Source organism: Manihot esculenta, chromosome 18 (genome assembly GCF_001659605.2).
Source record: "Manihot esculenta cultivar AM560-2 chromosome 18, M.esculenta_v8, whole genome shotgun sequence".
Taxonomy (NCBI): Eukaryota; Viridiplantae; Streptophyta; class Magnoliopsida; order Malpighiales; family Euphorbiaceae; genus Manihot; species Manihot esculenta.
Window position 1 is genome coordinate 7,555,110 of NC_035178.2, and position 20,163 is coordinate 7,575,272.

At 33.5% G+C, this 20,163-nt stretch overlaps 2 protein-coding genes and 1 pseudogene across 9 annotated transcripts; 2 read left to right on the forward strand and 1 right to left on the reverse strand.

The window, feature by feature from the left end:
• On the reverse strand, positions 1–8,816 carry LOC110606710 (ubinuclein-1). 8 transcript variants are annotated; one of them, XM_021745655.2, is made up of 14 exons: positions 8,242–8,814; positions 7,827–7,910; positions 7,400–7,492; positions 7,190–7,266; positions 5,806–6,122; positions 5,516–5,706; positions 5,142–5,241; positions 4,931–5,040; positions 4,692–4,778; positions 3,833–3,958; positions 2,662–2,799; positions 2,500–2,547; positions 1,948–2,058; positions 1–713 (listed from the first exon to the last, which is right to left on the reverse strand). In XM_021745655.2, the coding sequence occupies exons 1-14, from the start codon at positions 8,476–8,478 to the stop codon at positions 243–245; spliced, it is 2,190 nt and encodes a 729-aa protein (XP_021601347.1). In that variant the 5' UTR covers positions 8,479–8,814; the 3' UTR covers positions 1–242. The 8 variants fall into 8 exon arrangements, with proteins under 8 accessions (XP_021601347.1, XP_021601345.1, XP_021601344.1 ...); XM_021745653.2 differs by having other exon boundaries at positions 4,692–4,775; positions 5,516–6,122; XM_021745652.2 differs by having other exon boundaries at positions 5,516–6,122; positions 8,242–8,813.
• Positions 8,817–10,528: 1,712 nt separating this feature from the next.
• Positions 10,529–12,759, forward strand: LOC110607164 (agamous-like MADS-box protein MADS9). The gene is made up of 8 exons (XM_021746252.2): positions 10,529–10,589; positions 10,680–10,884; positions 10,969–11,035; positions 11,590–11,651; positions 11,729–11,828; positions 11,965–11,994; positions 12,151–12,195; positions 12,406–12,759. Exons 2-8 carry the CDS (start codon positions 10,697–10,699, stop codon positions 12,547–12,549), a joined length of 636 nt encoding a protein of 211 aa, XP_021601944.1. The 5' UTR covers positions 10,529–10,589; positions 10,680–10,696; the 3' UTR covers positions 12,550–12,759.
• Positions 12,760–16,435: 3,676 nt separating this feature from the next.
• The window catches only part of LOC110607033, a 31,395-nt pseudogene continuing 27,667 nt past the window's right edge, over positions 16,436–20,163 (forward strand).

Below are 20,163 nucleotides of genomic sequence, written 5' to 3' on the forward strand. Positions count from 1 at the left end.
TTTCAAGTTAAACGACAAAGCAATGCATTAATCGCATAAGAAAAGTACAGCATTCTGCCATCTCCTATTTCAAGACGAAACTCTAATTAACAACGCACCATGCAACACATAATTACAAAAATGGTGGCAATTGGCTGGTCAGAATTACTAAAACCTGCTAACAGACAAAACAAAGAAAAAGACAGCTTTGTAACACAATTACTTCTATGGTGTAAACTTCCTAATTAACTATATCAGGTCAGCTAAGACTGTTCCAAACTTGAAGCAGGCAACTGAAGGTTTAACTTTTGAGAAAGACCTGAAGCCTGCCTAAGGGACTTGTTTCTTTCTTCACTAGATTGGCAATGCAACTTCTCAGATAGGAAATGAGTTTCGTCCGATTCTTGTTCCGACTTCCTCTTGACTTTTTTCTTTGTCAATGCACCATCTACTCCCATCTTTGCCTCGTCAATAGGATTGCTTGAACTCCCTTTTGGCTTCTCCTGTTTTAGCCTGTCCAGGTTTGGCATGTTCATTGAAGGACTTGATGCCTGAAGAGCTGCTGTTGATGAATTTGGAACAGGCTTGCTGGCTAAACCCAAAACAGGACCACCTGTATCAGTAGGTAACCTCTCTCGCACATATTGTTGCTGAGCAACAGAACCAGCCTCAACTCGAGCAATCTCATCCAATCTAGGAGCCAACATCTTTTTTCTCTTAATTTTCTCCTGGTCCTAAATTAATAAACAAAAGATGCAAGCCACCAGTACGTTCAAACCCATGGTTCCTTAGAAATACAGAAAATAAATGACATTTCAGAATGTTCTATAAAGAGTGTAAAGGGTCCCAATGATCATAAAATTTTCAATGTTAAAACAGCAAGCATCACCGATTCAAGTAATACAAAACAATCCTAATGAAAGTAATACCAATAGATGCCACAGAATGATCACGGAGAAATGCTAAGGACAGTCACCTTTTTAAGTGATTGTCCAACACTATTCATCCTATTGGTTGAAAACAATCCTAATGAGAGTAATACCAATAGATGTCAAGCGACTATCCATAGTATTTCTCAAGATCACATATGTAAGACACTTCATTCCTGGTTCATCTTAACTCTCAACTCATTTTCAAGGCCCAGCTTTGATGCTTTGCTTCTATGTTGGAGGAACTGCTATCAAAATTAGGGAGATAAGATCTTGTGCACTACTTAGAAGTTAAGCATTTGAACAATCGCCATCCACCAACCATCGCCAACAGAAATATTAAGGCTTTGTTTGGAACGATTCATTTTACAAGAAAAGAATTCAAATGAATTCTTATAAAATCATATATGATTTTAATTCCCTCTAAGTTATTAAAAAAAATTGAACTTTTTTCATTCCAAACAATAGAATTGATAGAACAGAAATCATTTGAATTAAATTTTTGTGAAATTCTTGATTCCAAATAGGGGTAGCGAATTCTAGTTAAAGTCAATTAATGCATTAAAGGAGAGGAGTTAGGTGAAAACTTATGTTCCAAACATAAATTTCTCATCAATATTGTTAAATTTGGATTAGGACTAACTCACCCCAAAAGCTAACTTAAGGGGAGGAATGTCTGTGACCCGTATAAGGGGCACATTATCTATTTCCACAACCGATATGGGATTCAACTAACCTCTTACGCCCAGAATTTTTACTGGTGCGTGACATATTTATGGGAGGCCCAACATCAAATGGGAGGCTCTGATACCATGTTAAATTTGGATCAGGCCTAGCTCACCCCAAAAGCTAGCTCAAGGGGAGGAGTGCCTATGGCCCATATAAAGACACATTACCCCTTTCTATAACCGATATGGGATTCAACACGCCCCTCACGCCCAAAATTTTTACTGGTGCGTAACATAAATATCAATCTAGCAATTACAATGAACATTCACATAAGAGAAATTTAAAAGGAGAAGTGGGTGGGTGAGTGAACCTTATGTACCTTGTGTCTGCTGTACAAGGACCTTCGTCTCTCTTTTGCCCTACAAATTGCACGCTTGATCCCATGGTTGTCCATGAAACCCCTTGGCCATAATTGTGCAAGCTGGATAATGGATGGAATCTAAGTGTCAAATGTTATCGCAAACATTAAGAAGGGTAAAGAAGAAATTTTTCCATAGAAGAAAAGAAGAAATTTTTTCATAGAAGAAGTTTCCCCTTTTTGGAATTAGGAGAGGAAGAAGGGTAAATATCCAGGTAAAAGGAGGCCTTAATGGATAAAAACTTTTCCCTTTTTGGAACTAGAGGAAGAAGGGCAAAGCTCCGGGTAAAGGAGGCCTTAAAGGGACATGACTTCAATAGAATGAACACAAACTGATCAAACAAACAAACAGAGAGTAGAGGAGAATAGGACAAAGTTTGGACCAATTCTAAGCACTAGCATCAATAAATAGTAAAAAGGTTTCAGCATGGAGGGGACAACAGGGAGGAGTCACTTGCACCATTCCATTTCAAATGGTAAATACTAAGAAAAGCAAAACATTACCTCAACATACAACTTCCTAACTTGAGGGCCAGCATCTTCATCCAGTCCCTAGAATCATCAAAAGATAAAGACTAAAGAATGAGATAATTAAGTAAATAGATTTCCCACAGATGAGCAAGACATTTCAAGGATGGACATTGCAAGCAGGTAATATATCATTACATCAACAAAAAGGTCATAAAGATCACAAATTTTGTCCTCCAACATAGCATCCATGCTAAATTTTCTTTTAAGGGCTCCTTTTTCCCTGGAAGCAATCTCTTGGAAGTCATCAGGTGCTCCAGCTTGTTGCTCCAATGCCTGAAAAAGTGCGAACAAATAATTCACGCTCATCATTGAGATGCCATAAAAATCATGTTTTTTGTTATATTAAGATTTCAATACCAATAAAAGCATCAGCATGTGAAGAAAAATCACCATTCAACATTTAAGATAATCACTAAGTACCGAATACAGTTCACTACAGAGACCAAAAAGGCTGTTAGCTTTACTGAATCAGGTAGCTCACTGAAATCAGCGAGTAAATACAGATTCGGGTAGCTCAGAAAAATCATCAGAACAAAAAGGTCTCTCTAATGAAAAACCCATTCCATTTGAGAAAAAGAATGGCCAAATTGAAAAAAGGAAAGAGAAGGGGTGGACATGGGTGTCAAGTTTCATAAATAATTATTTTTAGTCAATTTTCATCCATGCTACATATACCAGCAACTGCTTCTCAGTATTAACTCGTCTTCCAGCCTCCTCCTCTCACCAACCCCTACCACTTGTCCTTCAACTCAGCTAGCCTTCTCCCCATCCTCCTCTCTTACTTCCATATCGCCTTCCTCTTCTTTAAGTGCCCTAACATCCTCTTCCTCTATCTTTTATTTTGCCCTGTCTCTCCTAATCTCAAACAAATAAAATTCACCATCATGTCTCATCATTTTTCATTTCAGTAAATATTTGTTATGGAAACCTTGTTTTCTAATATCCTTCATTGTCATGGTGTTTATTGTCACATTGGTGTTAAAAGCAAATGTCCTCGCCAATATGTACTGATTTGACTGGTTCACCAATTCCAAATGCTTCTTCATGGAAACAAATAGAATTTGAACCTAGCTATGGTATTACCCACTAAATCTGGGTGGTACAGCCACACCAAGACTCGTTCACTCTGTGTTCACAACCTAAAGTGTAAAGCCAGTGCCATTTAGAGAGAGAGAGAGTGAATGAGAGAAAGCGAGACAACAACTTATTCATCATCCTACTATAAGAGAGAGTGAATGAGAGAGAGAGAGACAACAACTTATTCATCATCCCACTATAAGAGGAGGCGGAGATTCAACCAACATACCTTGGAATCTGAAGAAGGGCCACATGTCTTTATCATCTCAGCGACTTCTTTCTTTATTTGTTGGAACCTATCATCTTTCTCCTGCTTTGCAGACAAGCCCATGTTAATCATTATTTTTAAGTTCCTCTGCAACAACAAAAAAAAAGATTAACTCAAGTTATGGTAAAATATTTTATATAAGCCCCAAAAGAAAAATGCAAATGCACATAGAAAAACATGACAGTACAATGAAACAAAATAATACCAAAATAAAACCTTCATCTTCAATAAATAGAAAAACAATATCAACATTTGACAATCAGAGCTTCATTTTTTTAGTTAAATTAACATGTTCCACTGCATTTATGCCACGGAAGCATATTTGGTCTGATAGAATATAGTAACATCAAACAAAGAGCTTAAGATTAGGCTGTGTGACTCAAACAACACACAAATAAACTAGCAAGTAGGGTTACAGAAACAATTAGGACCATAGCAAGCTCAGAAATCTGAAAAGTAATTTGAGACAAATCAACAGTCCATTGTCAAAGATATTCACAGAAAACATTAATAGGCCATATCATTTTTATTAAAAAAATTGTTACTTGAGACTGGTTTCCAGAATCTAGATTTAATTCTAATATGATTTGGTCAAATCAGAAACAAAATAAAGGGAATTGCCAAAAAAGCAATTGTACATCCAGAAGAATGAGAGAGATAGAGAGAGTTATCACATTGCAAAGTGCAAACACGATGCTACATCGAAAACAACCAACTAAAACCAGCTAGTTGAATAAGTCACCATGAGATATCAGGGAGAAAGATAAAAGAACTGACATAAAAGCATTGAGACATATCTTCATTTTCTACAGAAAGATACCTTGAGTGTTCTGAGCTGTATTAAGTGACCAAGAATGCTCATAAGGCGATTGAGTAACTCCTTAGATACTTTCCCTTGGCTTGCCTGCTGCAACCATTATGATATAAAAAAATCTTATATTTCCTTGAGAGCTTAACTATAACTATCAAGACAAATAGTTGAGAGTATGAGTAGAATTTTAATCAGAGCACAAAAATCAAGGACTAAATTATCATGAAAATGCTAACAATCTACAGTACCGCTAGTCTTGCAACTTTGGCAAGCTTCTGCTTTATTTCACTGGGCAATCTCCTCTTGATTGCCTGGGCTGAGGTATCAGCCTCTTGATTTTCCAAAGCTGGTGGCCTTGCTGCAATATTTTACAACAGAAAGAAATTTGAATTTATAAAAAAGGCTCCTCAAAATATCATTTTACTATGAACAGAAGTTTACAAGGATTTTGGAGCTTACATTCAGCAACCATCTTCTCCAAATCTCTGATGGCATTTTCCAGCATTGAACCTTTGGGCCTAACACTAGAACCATCCTTTTTGTGGACTTGTGAAGGTTTCTGCAAAAAATTACATTCACAATCAAATGGAGACAATAAAGAGAGCAATTAACCCACATTAGCAGATATGAGAACAATATGATTCAAGAATTAATTTACGTGAAAGTGATAGTTCTTGTAATTTCAAAACCAACTTTCTACTCTACAAGATAGGAGTGTGTGTGCATGTGTTTGATAAAGTAAAGTCAACGACACACCATTAAGGTCCTTGAGTCCATACTCCAGACCAGATCTCTCAATGCAAAAGAAGAAGAAAAAAATTCAGAGAACCTACTGTTACTTGCATGGGCATCTTGGCATCTGGCATATTAAGATCAGGCAGTTCATGGACTCCATTCTTTTCTTTTGATCGAACTGATGGTTCAAGTTCATCAACATTGGTTACTGATTTTGCAAATTGCGACTTGGACTGTAGGTAAGCACTTTTATCATGATACTTCTGATGGGAAACATCCGAAGATCCACCTGCATCTTTCACTTTGTCAGTCAGGTTCTTAGCTAGGACCCCTCCAGCCTTTAGCTTTTCTATATCCTTAGGCTCTGCTAGAGATAAAGGAGCATCACCATTTGAAATTTTTATTGATGAAGATGGATCCAAATTCATTTTAATTTCAGCAGATTTCTTCTTAGAAGAAATTCCAGATGTATATGATAGACTCTGAGCCCTCACATCCTCATAGTTTTCACTTGTCACAACCAAATTTGGAGAGGGATTTGAAGAGTTCTTTCCCAGTGGTGATGCTATCTTCCCAGCTGCTGATTTACCCAGCTTAACTTGTTTATTTGATGTACGCCCATCATCACTCTCACCAGAGGCCTTGGTTAAATCCTTTCTTCGTCTTTTCTTCGCTTGCTGGTTAGGAACAACGATAGGTTCATTTCTTGCAAAAAGGAAACAATCAAATCAGTAAAGAGGGATCCTAAAGCCTCCAACTAAACGAGCAGAAATTGGCAAATATGAATTCACCCTTAAAGTGGAGCACATATAAAGCATCTCCACTGCAAAACCAATATCAATAACATAAACTTAACCAGGAGTCAACATATAAGTTCAGAAGATAAAGTTAGCAAAGGAGTTGGTGGCACCAAGAACTTGATTTGCTATAGGATCCATAAAACAAATCATCAACAATGATTACTTTGCATGTCACATTGACAACATTTAATTTCAAAAACACCTCTTACACCAATAGCAATAACTATAAACATATTCTGGCATTTACGAAGATGGAAATTAGAAAGAAATTTTGAAGCTAGTGCACTAATGCAGGAACTAAAGATAAATACAAAGTGAGAAGGACATATATTGTTGGTAATATGATGAAATGAAGGAATGAAAACATTGGATTACATAAGACAAACACTCTGAATTGGATTAGATGTGTAAGACAGGAGGAGAACCTACACATATCTTATTAAGTCAGAAAACAAGTTTTAAAGTTGACATTTATTTCATAAAGGCAAGTTCATGTGTGAGCGTTAATGAGTTGAAAATTTGTTGATTGTCAAAGTTCTATTACAACGTTTCAGGTTTGGGGAGGAGAGGTGATTGCTCAAGGATTTCTTCAAGCTTATGGATTCCCTGAGTACTGCACACAAAACTAGGATCCAAAGCACATCAAAAGAAGCGCTGATGTCCAATGGACCATCGACCAGACCTTGTGCAGAAAAACCAATAAAGAATATAAGATTCTACTATATTGCTATGGTACATAACACCACCTTTCAACACAAAACATAGAGAAAAGACCAGAAAGGATCCAAATGCAATGAGATTTTAATTAAGTCTCTACCATTAGTTGCTCCCATTTGAAAAAAAAAAGCCTGGACTCTAAATGGCTTGGTGGGAAACCAAAGGCTAAAGAACATAAAAAATAAAAAGCAATAAAGTTAATAAAGGCAACTTGCAATGGTAGAAGTACAAAAGAACGGTTAAAAGACAACTAACATGCGTTCCAGCTTTCCCCTGTTAACAAAGAATCCGTCGTGTTTTATTGCTGAATTGTCCACTTCAAAATATTCATCCTGTATACATGATTTCAAAGCAAACTGAGAGCCCAATTCAGACTAAACCTTGACAATAAGATCAGCATATTTACAGCTGCAAAATACAAATATAGAAAGGAATAAATATAGGAATCTGTCATGAGACACCAACCAGCTCAGCATCATCAATAAAGGAGTCATCTGTATCATATTGATCATCATCAGGAACATCCTTTAGATCTTCTTCATCGCTACTATCCTTACCCTGTTAAGAATTCAAACATGTCAGTTAAGATGATCCTATTATAGGAATAGCTTCCGGCACGCCTATTACAATTTTTACCACCCAATAACCAATTTGGTCCCAAGGTAAGGAATAACCTGTTACACAAAAAGATGTGGTAAATACAGCAAGAACCATGCCCATGACCCAAGTCAATTAATGAGGTTTTTTAAAGCCACCAGTGAGATACACACGAAATAAGTGCAGGATCATCATTATCAGTCATGTTCGCACATGCAATTCCAATGACATGTGCTCAGTTAATAAATCAAAGGCGAAAGGAAATATAATATGCATGAGATAGAGTATAACAGACCATGTAAAGTCGTTCAATCTTCTCAATGACAGCACTGAATCGATTTGGAGGAGGTGCCTCCTCTTCATTTTCAACTGGTTGTCCCTATGGAATGTCAAGCACGAGTAAGAATTCCCACTGAAAACTGAATTGACTACCGTGTACAACAACACTCACTAACAAGCATACAAAGGTTCCAACAAAGGGGCAACCCATTCAGTCTCCGTATTCATTTTCCTTCATTCCTTGCACTTTCTCAGCACCCAAACAAAACTTCCCAGCCCAAAAATGGCTACAGTTAAGTAGGACACAAAACTAAATACAGCTGAAAGGCACCACCGAACTACAATTTATTCCACATTACAACTTCATCAATAATTAAGACGAGCATACACATATAGTCATATACGCAATAAGATCAGATTGATGGGCTTACAGGAGCGAGGCGTGACTCAAGGTTGATACGCGCGTTGTCCGGAGGCGGGTCCAAAGTTGGTGCGGATCGACTATTGGCCTTGTTTGCGTCTTTCATAAGCTTCTTCCAAGACACAAATGTCGTCTCTCCGGGTCGAAGCTCTACTGTGAATATTTGCCTGTCACCTAATTTCACATACGACGGCGTTATCCTCGAAGACGTTTCCCCTCCACCACCACCACTAGTCCCTTCCTCCATTTGTCGTCTCACAGTTATAGAGTACGGATTTGAGAATTCGAAAATTTAAGATTCCACGAATATATAAAGGAATTTAAGAAAACCCTAGATATTTATTGAGAAAGAGAAATGGCGGAGCGTGAGCTTAAGACAGTTTTTGGGGGGAGAGAGCGAGAGCTGGCCTGATGCAAAAACCGTTTTGGGGGTTTAACTGGAAAAGTGAATTTCCATTTTAATTTTCTTGCGTTTTCTTTCCCGAGAAAATTTGAGAGAGGGGAAGGGAAAGCCGAAAAGGGCGGGTTGGTCTTGCCCCGTTCTAACTATTCCCCCTTCGTGCCCGACCCGGGATCTGAGCCCATTCCGTTGGTGGATTCGGTGTTCTCTGTTTTGAGCCCCATCCCTCAGGTCCTACTTATAGTTACTGACAACTTACAGATTCCAAATCCTTCAAGAGCTTTTACTTGCACACTATTCCAACTTCCTAAATCCAATCCAAAAGGACCAAACCCCTTGTGTGAGTTCGGTTTGATTTTGTTCTCTTTATACTTTGATTCTTTGTATTTAATTTTGCATTTTAATTTTTCAATCAATATTTAATTCAATTCAAAAGATCTGATTATACACTCTTAATTAATGAAACGTAATGCCATAATCTACTTCTGGAGTAATACTAATATGCATTTTAATTACTATAGAATAATAAGAAACGATTCCTTAATTAAAGGTTTCATCATTATTCTTTAAAATGTGAGCATATCTGTATTAAGAAAAACGAAAATCTAATAATCAATAGCACTAAAATGAGTAGTTGTACACTTTTTTTTATGTAGTTAAGAGTTTAATTCTTATTATATGAGTTAATCATTTTGATTTAGTGAAAAAAAAAGAAAAATTATTTAGGTTAATTTTACATAGCCATACTAATAGTGTCATGAATATATGACATGGCAAAACCTGTAATAATGTCATTGAAAAATATTTTTCATGGAAAATATTTTTCACATAAAAATTATTTTTTGTGAAATAAATAAAATTAAAAATTAAAAAATTTTAGGTTATATAGACCTAAGATATAAATAAATGAAATTTTATGACTGTTACGTGGATACCATTATAATTTTATACTAGATCCATATAAAATCGATCTAATTAAATTTTTTCCTTTTTATAAACTTAATTTGAATTTTACGTAGTCTATATCAGATTATGTGCACTAAAGGGTTTATCTCGATAGTAAATATATTTATTTGAAACTTAAAAGTTTTATTTTTAATATTTTAATTATCCGTACTCACGAATTTAGTTTGGTTACATATGCATTTGAGTAAATTTAAAAGATCTAAATATTACTTCCCCATCTCCATTTCCAAGAAAACAAAAAACATTTCAATCCTCCAACCCTTATAATATATATAAGATCATACAGTAAACAAAAAAGAAGAAATGCATCCATGGAGACCCCATTGGACAACTTATGGTGTTTATCATGCCACCAGCACCAACACTTATTGTAGGCTCAACCCTAGGCACTCTGTTTGAAGAATTTGACAGTTTGACTCAATTATTTTTTTTTTTCACTAAAGGTCACATGTATATGTAAAAAATGAGAATTGGGACCCTTTTACCTTTTTGACCCATTCTTGCTTAATTTGTTGAGAAGAAAAATCCATAGAATAATGGATTTGATGGTTAAGGTCCGATTATTATACCATATTTAGTTCCATGATTTGAAACCCTAGACATGAACACTATCACATACACTTGAGAAGTCTAAACCATGACAAGAACCCACTATGACATGCACAATAAGATCATTTTACGTATCAAATACAACCTAGTTATCTCCTGCCCTAATGTCTTGTCCAACATTTCTAAATTAATAAAACCCTATTTTCTAAACCCTAAACCTAAACCTAAACCTAAACTACTTGTCAATACAGTAGCATCACTCCCATTACCACATGGGAAGAGAAAAAAGACCAATGGGTAAGAAGGTGAAATAAAACTACCACAGCCAAATCAAAATATGGGATAAAAAGCAGTTGCGTTGCCTCTGGCCATAGCCCACAAACAAGCCCTTCCTTTCTGTGCAACTAAGAAAGTTTCATATCTTCAAACCGATAATAGCAAGCGTCTCTATTACTCTCTCTCTCTCTCTCTCTTTATAACATCTTTAATTCCTTATCTCTCTTTCTTCACATGTATCTCCTTTTACTTTGAAGGAAAGAAGAAGAAGAAGATGGGGAGAGGCAAGATTGAGATCAAAAGGATTGAGAACTTGAGCAACAGGCAGGTGACCTACTCAAAGAGAAGAAATGGGATCATGAAAAAGGCAAAGGAAATCACAGTTTTATGTGATGCTAAGGTTTCTCTGATTATCTTTGCTAGTTCTGGGAAGATGCATGAGTACTGTAGCCCTTCTACTACGTAAGAAGATAGTTTATGTTTTCTTGTTTCTTTTAAGGAGTTTAAAGATGGTTTCTGATGATTATGAATCTTTTTCTTTTGAAGGTTGGTTGAAATCCTGGACATGTATCACAAGCATTCTGGTAAAAGGCTGTGGGATGCTAAACATGAGGTGGGTTTTGTTTCTCTCTCTCTCTCTCTCTGATGATAGTTTGATCTCTTTGATGGGTTTTTGTTTTTGCTAAAAATATGATAAGAAACACAGTCTATGGATTCTACGACCAGATCTACAAATGGGATCTCTCTCTATCTCTGTGCTTGTCTCTCTGTGTGTTCATATATGTTTCACCATTTTAATTGTTGAAAAAGAAAAATAAGACTGGTATTGACTGTAGCATCTGCGTGTGAATAGATCTGGTAAAACTATGTTTACGCTTCCTTTTCCTTGCAAAATTTTAAAGAACAATTTAGATCAGAAGCAAATGAAATCATTTCCATAAATGGATCACTTTCTCCACAAACTTCAAGGTGAGGCCTCATCACCTAGGGTTTATTAAATGTTCTCTTTTTGGATCAGAAGAACATTAGTTATAACCATCATGTAATACAAGTTATTAGCACAGATCTCGCCATTATTACCTCTCTTTTCATGCTTTTTATTTCCTTCTATATTCTTTTGAAGATAAATTTAACATTTTTAGGTTTTTTTTTGTGTTAATATTACAGAACCTCAGCAATGAAATTGATAGAATCAAGAAAGAGAACGACAACATGCAAATTGAGCTCAGGTAAATTCTTCTGCTTCTCCTTCTTCTTCTTCTTCTTCTTCTTCTTCTTCTTCTTCTCATTTGAAAGCATGTTTCAGGCACCTGAAAGGGGAGGATATCTCTTCTTTGCAGCACAAAGAGCTGATGGCCATAGAGGAAGCCCTTGACCATGGCCTTGCCAGTGTTCGTCACAAACAGGCTAGTAAAAAACTGCAATCTTTATTCTTGGCTTGATAACCAAAAAGCTCCTTAAAGAGTGATATCTAGTATATATATATATATAAATTTTTTCCCTAAACAAGGCTTAATTTTTCCGGATTCTCTCGGTTGGCAGATGGAGTACTACAAGATGAAGAAGAGAAATGTATGTGTGTTTGTTTATTTATATTAGACCATAAATCTGATATGATTCCTTCTTTGGGTGAAAGGGATACAGAGTTATCAGCTTTGTTAAAACTAATATTTTTAGTATTTTCATGACTGAAATTGCACTTTTTGGTGTTTATAATTTTATTATCAGGATAAGCTTTTGGAAGATGAGAACAAGGAGCTGAGATTCGTTTTGGTAACCTCCTCCATTTCATATATATATAAATTAAATATACATGAACGTGAATCTCTTCACAAAAAAATTATATAAAATTCATACTTACGTGTTTTCAGTCTATGGTAGATTAGGTTTACCAAACAATTTCTCTTAAACGTTACCTACTATGTGTTAATTATCATTAGATATAATCCATTATTAATTTTATTTATTTCTCAACATTTGCAGCAACAACATGAGATGGATATGGAAGAGCATATGAGAGAGATGGAAAATCCCTATCATCAACAAAGGATGAGGGACTTCAACTACCAGATGCCTTTTGCCTTCAGGGTGCAGCCAATTCAGCCGAATTTGCAGGACAGGATATAATATATGTGCGTGGTATCCAAAAGCTCTCTAGCTTAGTATTGGTTTCTCAAAACTCCATGCATGGTATGATCCTTTATGAAATGTGATTTATAAGTACTCCATATCTAAGATTATCATTTCTCAGTACAAGAAAATTTCGAGAATTACTCTATTGGATGTAATCGGTTGCCTAACATTTATGTTCCGACCTATCGAAATTGCCTTTCTCAAGCTTCTTCTTCTTAATTTTTTTTTTTAATTCAACTGTATTTATGTTCCAACTCTATTGTATTTAAATCAGTTTTTAAGGTCGAAAGATTTCAAGGTTTGAATTTTAAAACTCAAAATTAATTATACCAAAACCATTGATGATGATTTTAATTTGAAAATTTATCAATGGCCTCCTGTTACTATTAAATTTTTACTGGATGCTGATAGGTTGGGGTTTTCATGGCCTAGATTAATAAAATAAGGGTTCTATCCTTTTTTTTTTTTAAAAAATATAATTATTTGAAGTTTTTATTTAATTAATCAATAATTATTAATGTGTTTTGTTTTTATTAATTATATGTATTACCTCAATTTGATAAGACGATAGTCTAGGCGTATTCAATTGTTTTTCCTATAAATTATATTTTTACATTATGGGGAGTTACCAATATGTGCTTGCTCAATGCAGTGGGTGAGCAGTGAGTGTCAAATAAATTTAAATAAATTTTCAATTAAAAAAATCGAATAGACAAAATATATTATAAAATATAAAAAAATATATATATAATTTGTTGCAATAAATTTATGAAAGCATAAAAAAATATATCAAAAGTGTTGCTGTAAATTTACGAGGAAAGATTTACTATTTAATTTTTGAATATTACTATTATTAACGAGTTAGTCTTTACGACTTTAAAAATTTATTAAAATATTTTATCTTTTTATCTTCGTCAATAAAATAGTTTTTGATTCTCTTAAAAATAGACGGAGAATAATAGATAAAATTTTTAAAATTTAATTTTATTCTCAAATAAACTTATTTATTTAATCTTTAAATATTGTTATTATTAATAAGTTAGTACCTATATTTTTAAAATACAATAAAACATTTTTATTTTTTTTCAAATCTATTAAAATTTCATTATTTTTTCTCTTCCTCAATGAAATAATAATAAGAATAAAAAAATAAAAAAAAAACCGAAAAAGGAGAAGAAAAGATAGTAATTTGATATTTTTCTATATTTTTAAAGGTAAAAATAAATAAAAATATTATTTTAATGACAGAGAAATAGATTTTTCAAAATTAAAGAACTGACTTATTAATAATAATAATACTCATAGATTAAATAGTAAATCTTCCATACGCTTATATATTATTGCTATAAAATTTTAATCATAAATATTTATGTTTATGATTTGTTAGAAAAGAAGTTATTAGCAATAAAAAGTAATACTGTAAAAAATTTTCAATGTTGTTACTAAAAGTTCATCAATGGTAACAAAAGTTATTGCTGCCAAATAACATCTATTGCTATAACAACTATAATCAATAGTAACTACAAAATTAGTAAACATGACACTTTTCAAATGATTTTAAAAAATTTCAAATTCATATCCATTCAACTTTCATAGCAGCAAAAAGTATAATATAATATAATATAATATAATATAATATTATTTTTAATATTTTTTTAATTATAATAAATTTTATTTTTATAAATTTAAAAATTATTTACTATTTTTATGTTTTTTTTTATTTTATGTTAATTAAAATATTAATTTTTTTATATTTCAAAACATTAAAAAAATAATATTATATTAAATTAAAACCTATTTGCCCATTTAACAAGAATATTCTCTTTCATATATTTAAGTAATATAATTTTCATTAATTCCTTAGAAATAATAACTCACATAATATGAAGCAAAATGAACTATAATAGGATCATTTACATGTATATCCTCAAATTGTTTTTTGTTGCATAGAAATATTTAAAAAAAATAAAATATTATAAAGAAAAAATGAAGAGAAGCTAAATATTAACCCATGAAATTAGTTATTCTTGCCCAAGTATAAATAGTTACGTAAATCAGTATTCGGTTCAAATTAAAAAAATCGATCGAATTAAATTAATTTAAAAATCTGATTCAATTTTTTTATTCATTTCGATTCGATTTAATTTTTAATTTCAAAAATTTCGGTTATTTCAATTTGATTCGGTTTTAATCAGAAAAAAATCAAAATATCGAATTGAATCGATTAGTGATAATAATATATTATTTTCAATAATATAAAGATATTAGATATGTTAAGGTTAAATATTTTAATAAAATTTTAAAATATTAAAAATAAAGTGTAAAAATTAAAAATATATTAAAAATTCAAATCGATTAAATTAAACCGAATCGAATTGAATCAGATCAATTCAGTTCGATTCAATTTTTAACCAAAATCAATTTAGACTGAATCGGCAATGCTCGCCCCTATCACTAGTTGCTTGAAAATCTTTCGCTCACAAATGCAGAGACTAATTAATATATTTTTTAAAAATATGAGAAATTAATTAATAAATTTTTTAAAATTATAAATATTAAATAATAAATCGTATGAATAATGAGTAAATTATTTAAAATATTAAAAATATTTTAAAATATTTTTTAAAATTGAAGAATTAACATAAAAATTAATTAATTTTAAAATTGCAAATGCAAAAAAATTAATGAGGACCTTTTAACTTATGTGTCTCAAATTCCAATAGAGTAATATTTTACAGAGTGCCATTAAAATATTTGAAATTATAATTAAAAAAAAATTCTTACGGTGAATCATTAAAATATTGAAATTATAATAAAGTTTAAGAATAAGTCTTATTCTTATGGTATTAATTATAGTATTATTTATTCATAATATAATTAATTAATTAAAAAATATAGGTTATATAATACAATAATTTATTAATTTTAAATTTTATTTTATAATTTAAAATTCCTAAAAGTTTATTAAATAATAGCATAATCATGAAAATGGCAATAATATTGGTTATTGCCATAAAAATTGATGTTTTTTCTATTAATTGCTATAATTTATGATGAAAAAAATAATAAATAGCAATATTATTTATTATTGCTATAAAAAATTAATATTTTTTTATTAATGGCTATAATTTTTATTGCTATTACAAAAATAAATATTTTTAACCATGACTTTTATTTCTGCTATATATTTTCATATATAATTAGTAATAAATACTAATTTTATTGATATATATTTATTCTATACTATTAAAATTAATATTGGTATACAGTTTTTATTACTCTTTTTATAATAAGAGCATATTTCACACGTTTAAATAAAAAAAAATTAATAATTAAGGTTCTGTTTATTTCACGAAATATATTTTTTAAAAAATATTTTTCATATTTTTTAATATTTAAAATACTTAAAAAATTCAATTAATGAAATGTAAATTTTTAATAAAAAAATTAAAGAAAATAACTTAGGAAGTCATTATTAGCTACTTCATTTATATAAATTTAAAAAACTAAAAATTAAGTCACCATTATCATATTATTTATTTAAATACTATTTAGTTATATTTATTTAAATTATAAGAACTAAATTATTAGATTTTATGAAATTATAATTATTAAATTATGAATATAATAAAAAATGTTAATTAAAGTTATGGAAATTAAACAACTTATTTACAAAAATATAAAAAAATGCAAATTTTACTAACTCAAATAATTAAATGAGACACGGCTGTTAAATTATTAATCTTTTATTTTATAATGACAAAGTGGCCCTAATTTCCAAAAACGGAAAATTGTGGCCCGGAGTTTTACGACACGTGTCGAAAAGGTAGCATACTGAGTCGGAGGAAGACGGGTTTTAGGCCTAATCACTAATCAGCATCAGAATTTCATAAAAGATCTCCCTCGCACACACGGCGGCAAAAAGCCTTTAGCTTTTTTCCTTACCGTGCGTTTCTCCTTTGATAAACCAGTGAAGCAATTTCTTCTCCGTAAGAAGGAGAAGAAACCAAAAGGGGCGTTTTGGATGGGAAAGAAAATGAATTGAAAAGCATAATTCTCCAACGGCATTAAATTCTGCTTCTCTGCTCAGGTATTTGCTTCTCTGTTTGTTTGTTTGTTTGTTTTTTTTTTTGTTTTTTTTATATTTCGGCTTTATTTATCTTCGTTTAAATTGTGTTCATATGTATATGCATCCAATTGGAGGTTTGTTTGCTCTATCTGCATTATCATTCGAATGTTGAGATAGGGTTTTTGCTTGAGCAGTGAGCGTGGATTCTAACGCTCTATTGTATTATCTGGGAGCTGTTGACTCAGGTACTGTTTTCTCGCTTTGATTTTGATTATAGATAGGGTTTCATTGATTGGAGGCCGTTGGGCTATGCATTGTCAATTTACTGCAGTTTTGGTATTTTTTTGATGTTTCTGGTAATGGGTATGCAGTAATTTCTTGAACTCATTGATAGAACTTTGATGGGTTCGTGTGAGAACTCGCTTGCACCAGGCTGCTGTACAGCTGCATGTATGGTTGATGAAAGTATTCTGACTCTGAGCAGCTGCCTTTCTTGGAGGCTGGTTTGATATGATTGATCATGATGTGCTCCACCAGTGAGCTGGATAGGTGCCTGAAGTTCTCTCAGAAAGATAATGCTGGTGGTCGTGTGAGCTCTGGTGATTTTACAGATACTGCATCTGTTGATAGGGGAATTGGATTGGCGTGTGAGAGCGGAAGTATAGTCGGTTTCATGCCAGGGAAATCGTTGGTGGATGAATGTGGGGTTGATGGCGGTTATTTAAATGATAAGAAAAGTGGAATTGATGATTGCATTGTGGAAACTGATGGATTGTATGTGGAAAAAGCTGGGTCTAATGATGAAAATGGTGGGTTAGTGAATTCACTGGAGGATTACGGGGCCTCACCAGAATTAATGCCTATGTCTGGGTCGCTTGGGAATAGTGATCAACTGATCGAACAGAAGGATGAAGGGAGTGGCAGTGTTCAACGGGAAATGGAAGATAAAATTGGTGGTTCTGAAACAGAGACCGTAACTTGTGGCAAAATGATGTCTTCATCAGACTGTGAAATGCCTGCAGAATTAATATCTATGGATGCTTTGTCTAGAAATGGGCTTGAACAGGACATGCAGGAGAGTATTGCCTCTTTGGAAATGGTTATGGTGGTAATAGAAAATAAAAGTGTTGGTTTGTCCAGGATACAGACTGATAATAACAACCAAATGTGCTCTTCACTGGGCCATGGGACATTGTCAGAACAGATAACAACAATAGGTATGCAAAGCAACTGTTTTCAGCAGGAAGACCAGAAAGATGATAAGATCATTAACACTTCCTCTGCAGAAGAGTTTACAGAGGTTATGAAGGTTTCACATGTGATAGAGACTACTACTCATGACCAGTTGTCCTCTTGTGAAGACTTTGAAAAGTCCTTGGAACCAATGCTTAAAATTGGTTTTTCTGAAAAAATTATTCAGCTGGATGAGCTGAAGGATGATGGCTCAATTAGTGCATCCTCTGAGGATTTCAGGGAAATCGGTTCACAGCCATGTCAGCCCCTTGGTTTTGCTGAGAATGGCTCTTGTAAGAAGTTGGATTTACCAAATCTTCTTGGGAAGGATGTTTTTGGTGCCATTTATTCTGGCACTGCAGCTGACCATTCTGGACAGACAGATAATGAAAGGAAGGATTGTGCTGGAAATGATGGTCCATCAGAAATCAAATGTCCTGACATTGGCTTATCATTACAGAAATCCATCCAGAAGATTCGGACAACAAGAGCTGCAAGAAATGGCAAGAACAAAGGCAACGTGCAAGACTCGCAGGTCTTCAAGGCTGAAAGGAGGAAGAGAAGCTGTTTCTCCAAACCAGCTCGCTCTTCCAACTGGGGATTGTTGGGGAATATCACACAAATTTTTGAGCAAAGTAATGGGCTGGAGTTCAATGAAATTCGTAATCATGGACCGGCCAAAACAAAGGATGGCCAAGGAAGTGTAAAGCAAAGCAGAACGTGGAAAAATAGTCAGGCTGGTGGAAGCTCCCAAAAGTCTAGGGGAGAAAAACATGCTTCAATTAGTGGTATTCGCCTTAAAGTTAAAGTGGGAAAAGAAGTTCCCCACAATGGCCTGAACATTATGGTCCCAGAAGTAATTGATACCTCAGCATCTGCTTGTGGTGGAGTTAGTGGATTTGAGAGCAAGTCATATCGAGGAACCAGTTCTGAAATTCCAAATTTTGTCAATAGTGTTGAAGATACAGCATTGCAAGAGAGGACTGAAGAGCAACTTCAATGTTTTCTCAATAAGCTGGAGGCAAATGTATACTCTGATGCTTCTTCATCAGAGTTACATGTAGCAGATAAGGACTTGAACGGCATTTTGACTTCTCAGAAGTCAGTTGGAGATGCTCTTGGGGATTATCTTGGAGTCCACTCTCATGTTGATGCATTGAGAGGAGTAGTTGAGAAAAGCCATGCAGATCCGGGAACTTCACCTGATTCAGAAGTTATCAATGTGGCTCCTGAAGTCCCTGTCAATTCAGGATGTCAAGAAGATTTCCTTAATGCTGTTTTGACCTCTTCTCAAGATTTTGTTGCTCCTGGCCTTATTACTGGTATTAATAGAGGAAAGAAGAAAGATAGACTTACCTGTGCCAATGACTGTTTTCCAGAACATATATCTCCTCCTATGGCTAGCAAAAACATAGTTAAAGCAAAAAAGAATGACAAGGGTAGGCAGAAAAAGGTTGGTGGATTTTTCTCTAATGAGATTCATAGTTCTCCTACCGGGGCAAATGCATCTATCAACTCTTCAAGCAGTAAGGAATTTTCTGAGGTGCAGCTTCACTTGTCAAAAGAGACTGAACATGGAGTCTCTAAAGAGGATTTTCAAGTGGAAGTTAGTGCAGAAACTAAAATATGTTCTGGCCTGGATGATGAGCATGTGTTGTCAGAATCACATAATTCAAACAGGTTGCTTCCTTCGGCTAAATACAAGGAATGTCAACTTCCAAGAAAGTCTGCAGCAAGCAAGGGAAGGTCTGAAGTCTCTGACAAAGCAAAAAGAAAGAGATCAAATGGTTATAGACAGAAACAAAATGAAGAGAAGTCAATTTATGAAAACAAAGTCAAGCAGAACAATGATCGTAGTCATATTATTCGCAAAGCAGAAAATGATGCAGAAACAGGTAATAGATAATTTGTATTGCATATTTAATTGCATAATAAATTTGTGTTCATATTCCCATTTCTTGGTTTGTCGTTTGAATAGATGTTTCTACCATGCAAAAGGTTAATATCAGGTATATTCCGTATTGTGTGCTGCTGCAGAAAAGTGTATTGCTGATGATATTGGAAAAACCTATCACGCTGACAATGTTGCTTTCTTAGATATAGGTAATTTGGACATGGCATCAAAAGATGTAATGGATCAGCATTTACCTGTGGATAATGCTTGGGTACGCTGTGATGATTGTCATAAATGGCGGCGTATTCCTGTTGCACTTGTAGATTCTATTGGTCAAACAAATTGTGAATGGTACTTTTTCACCCAACTTTTCATGTCATTTTAATGTATCCTGCAAGTTTTTCTTTGTTAT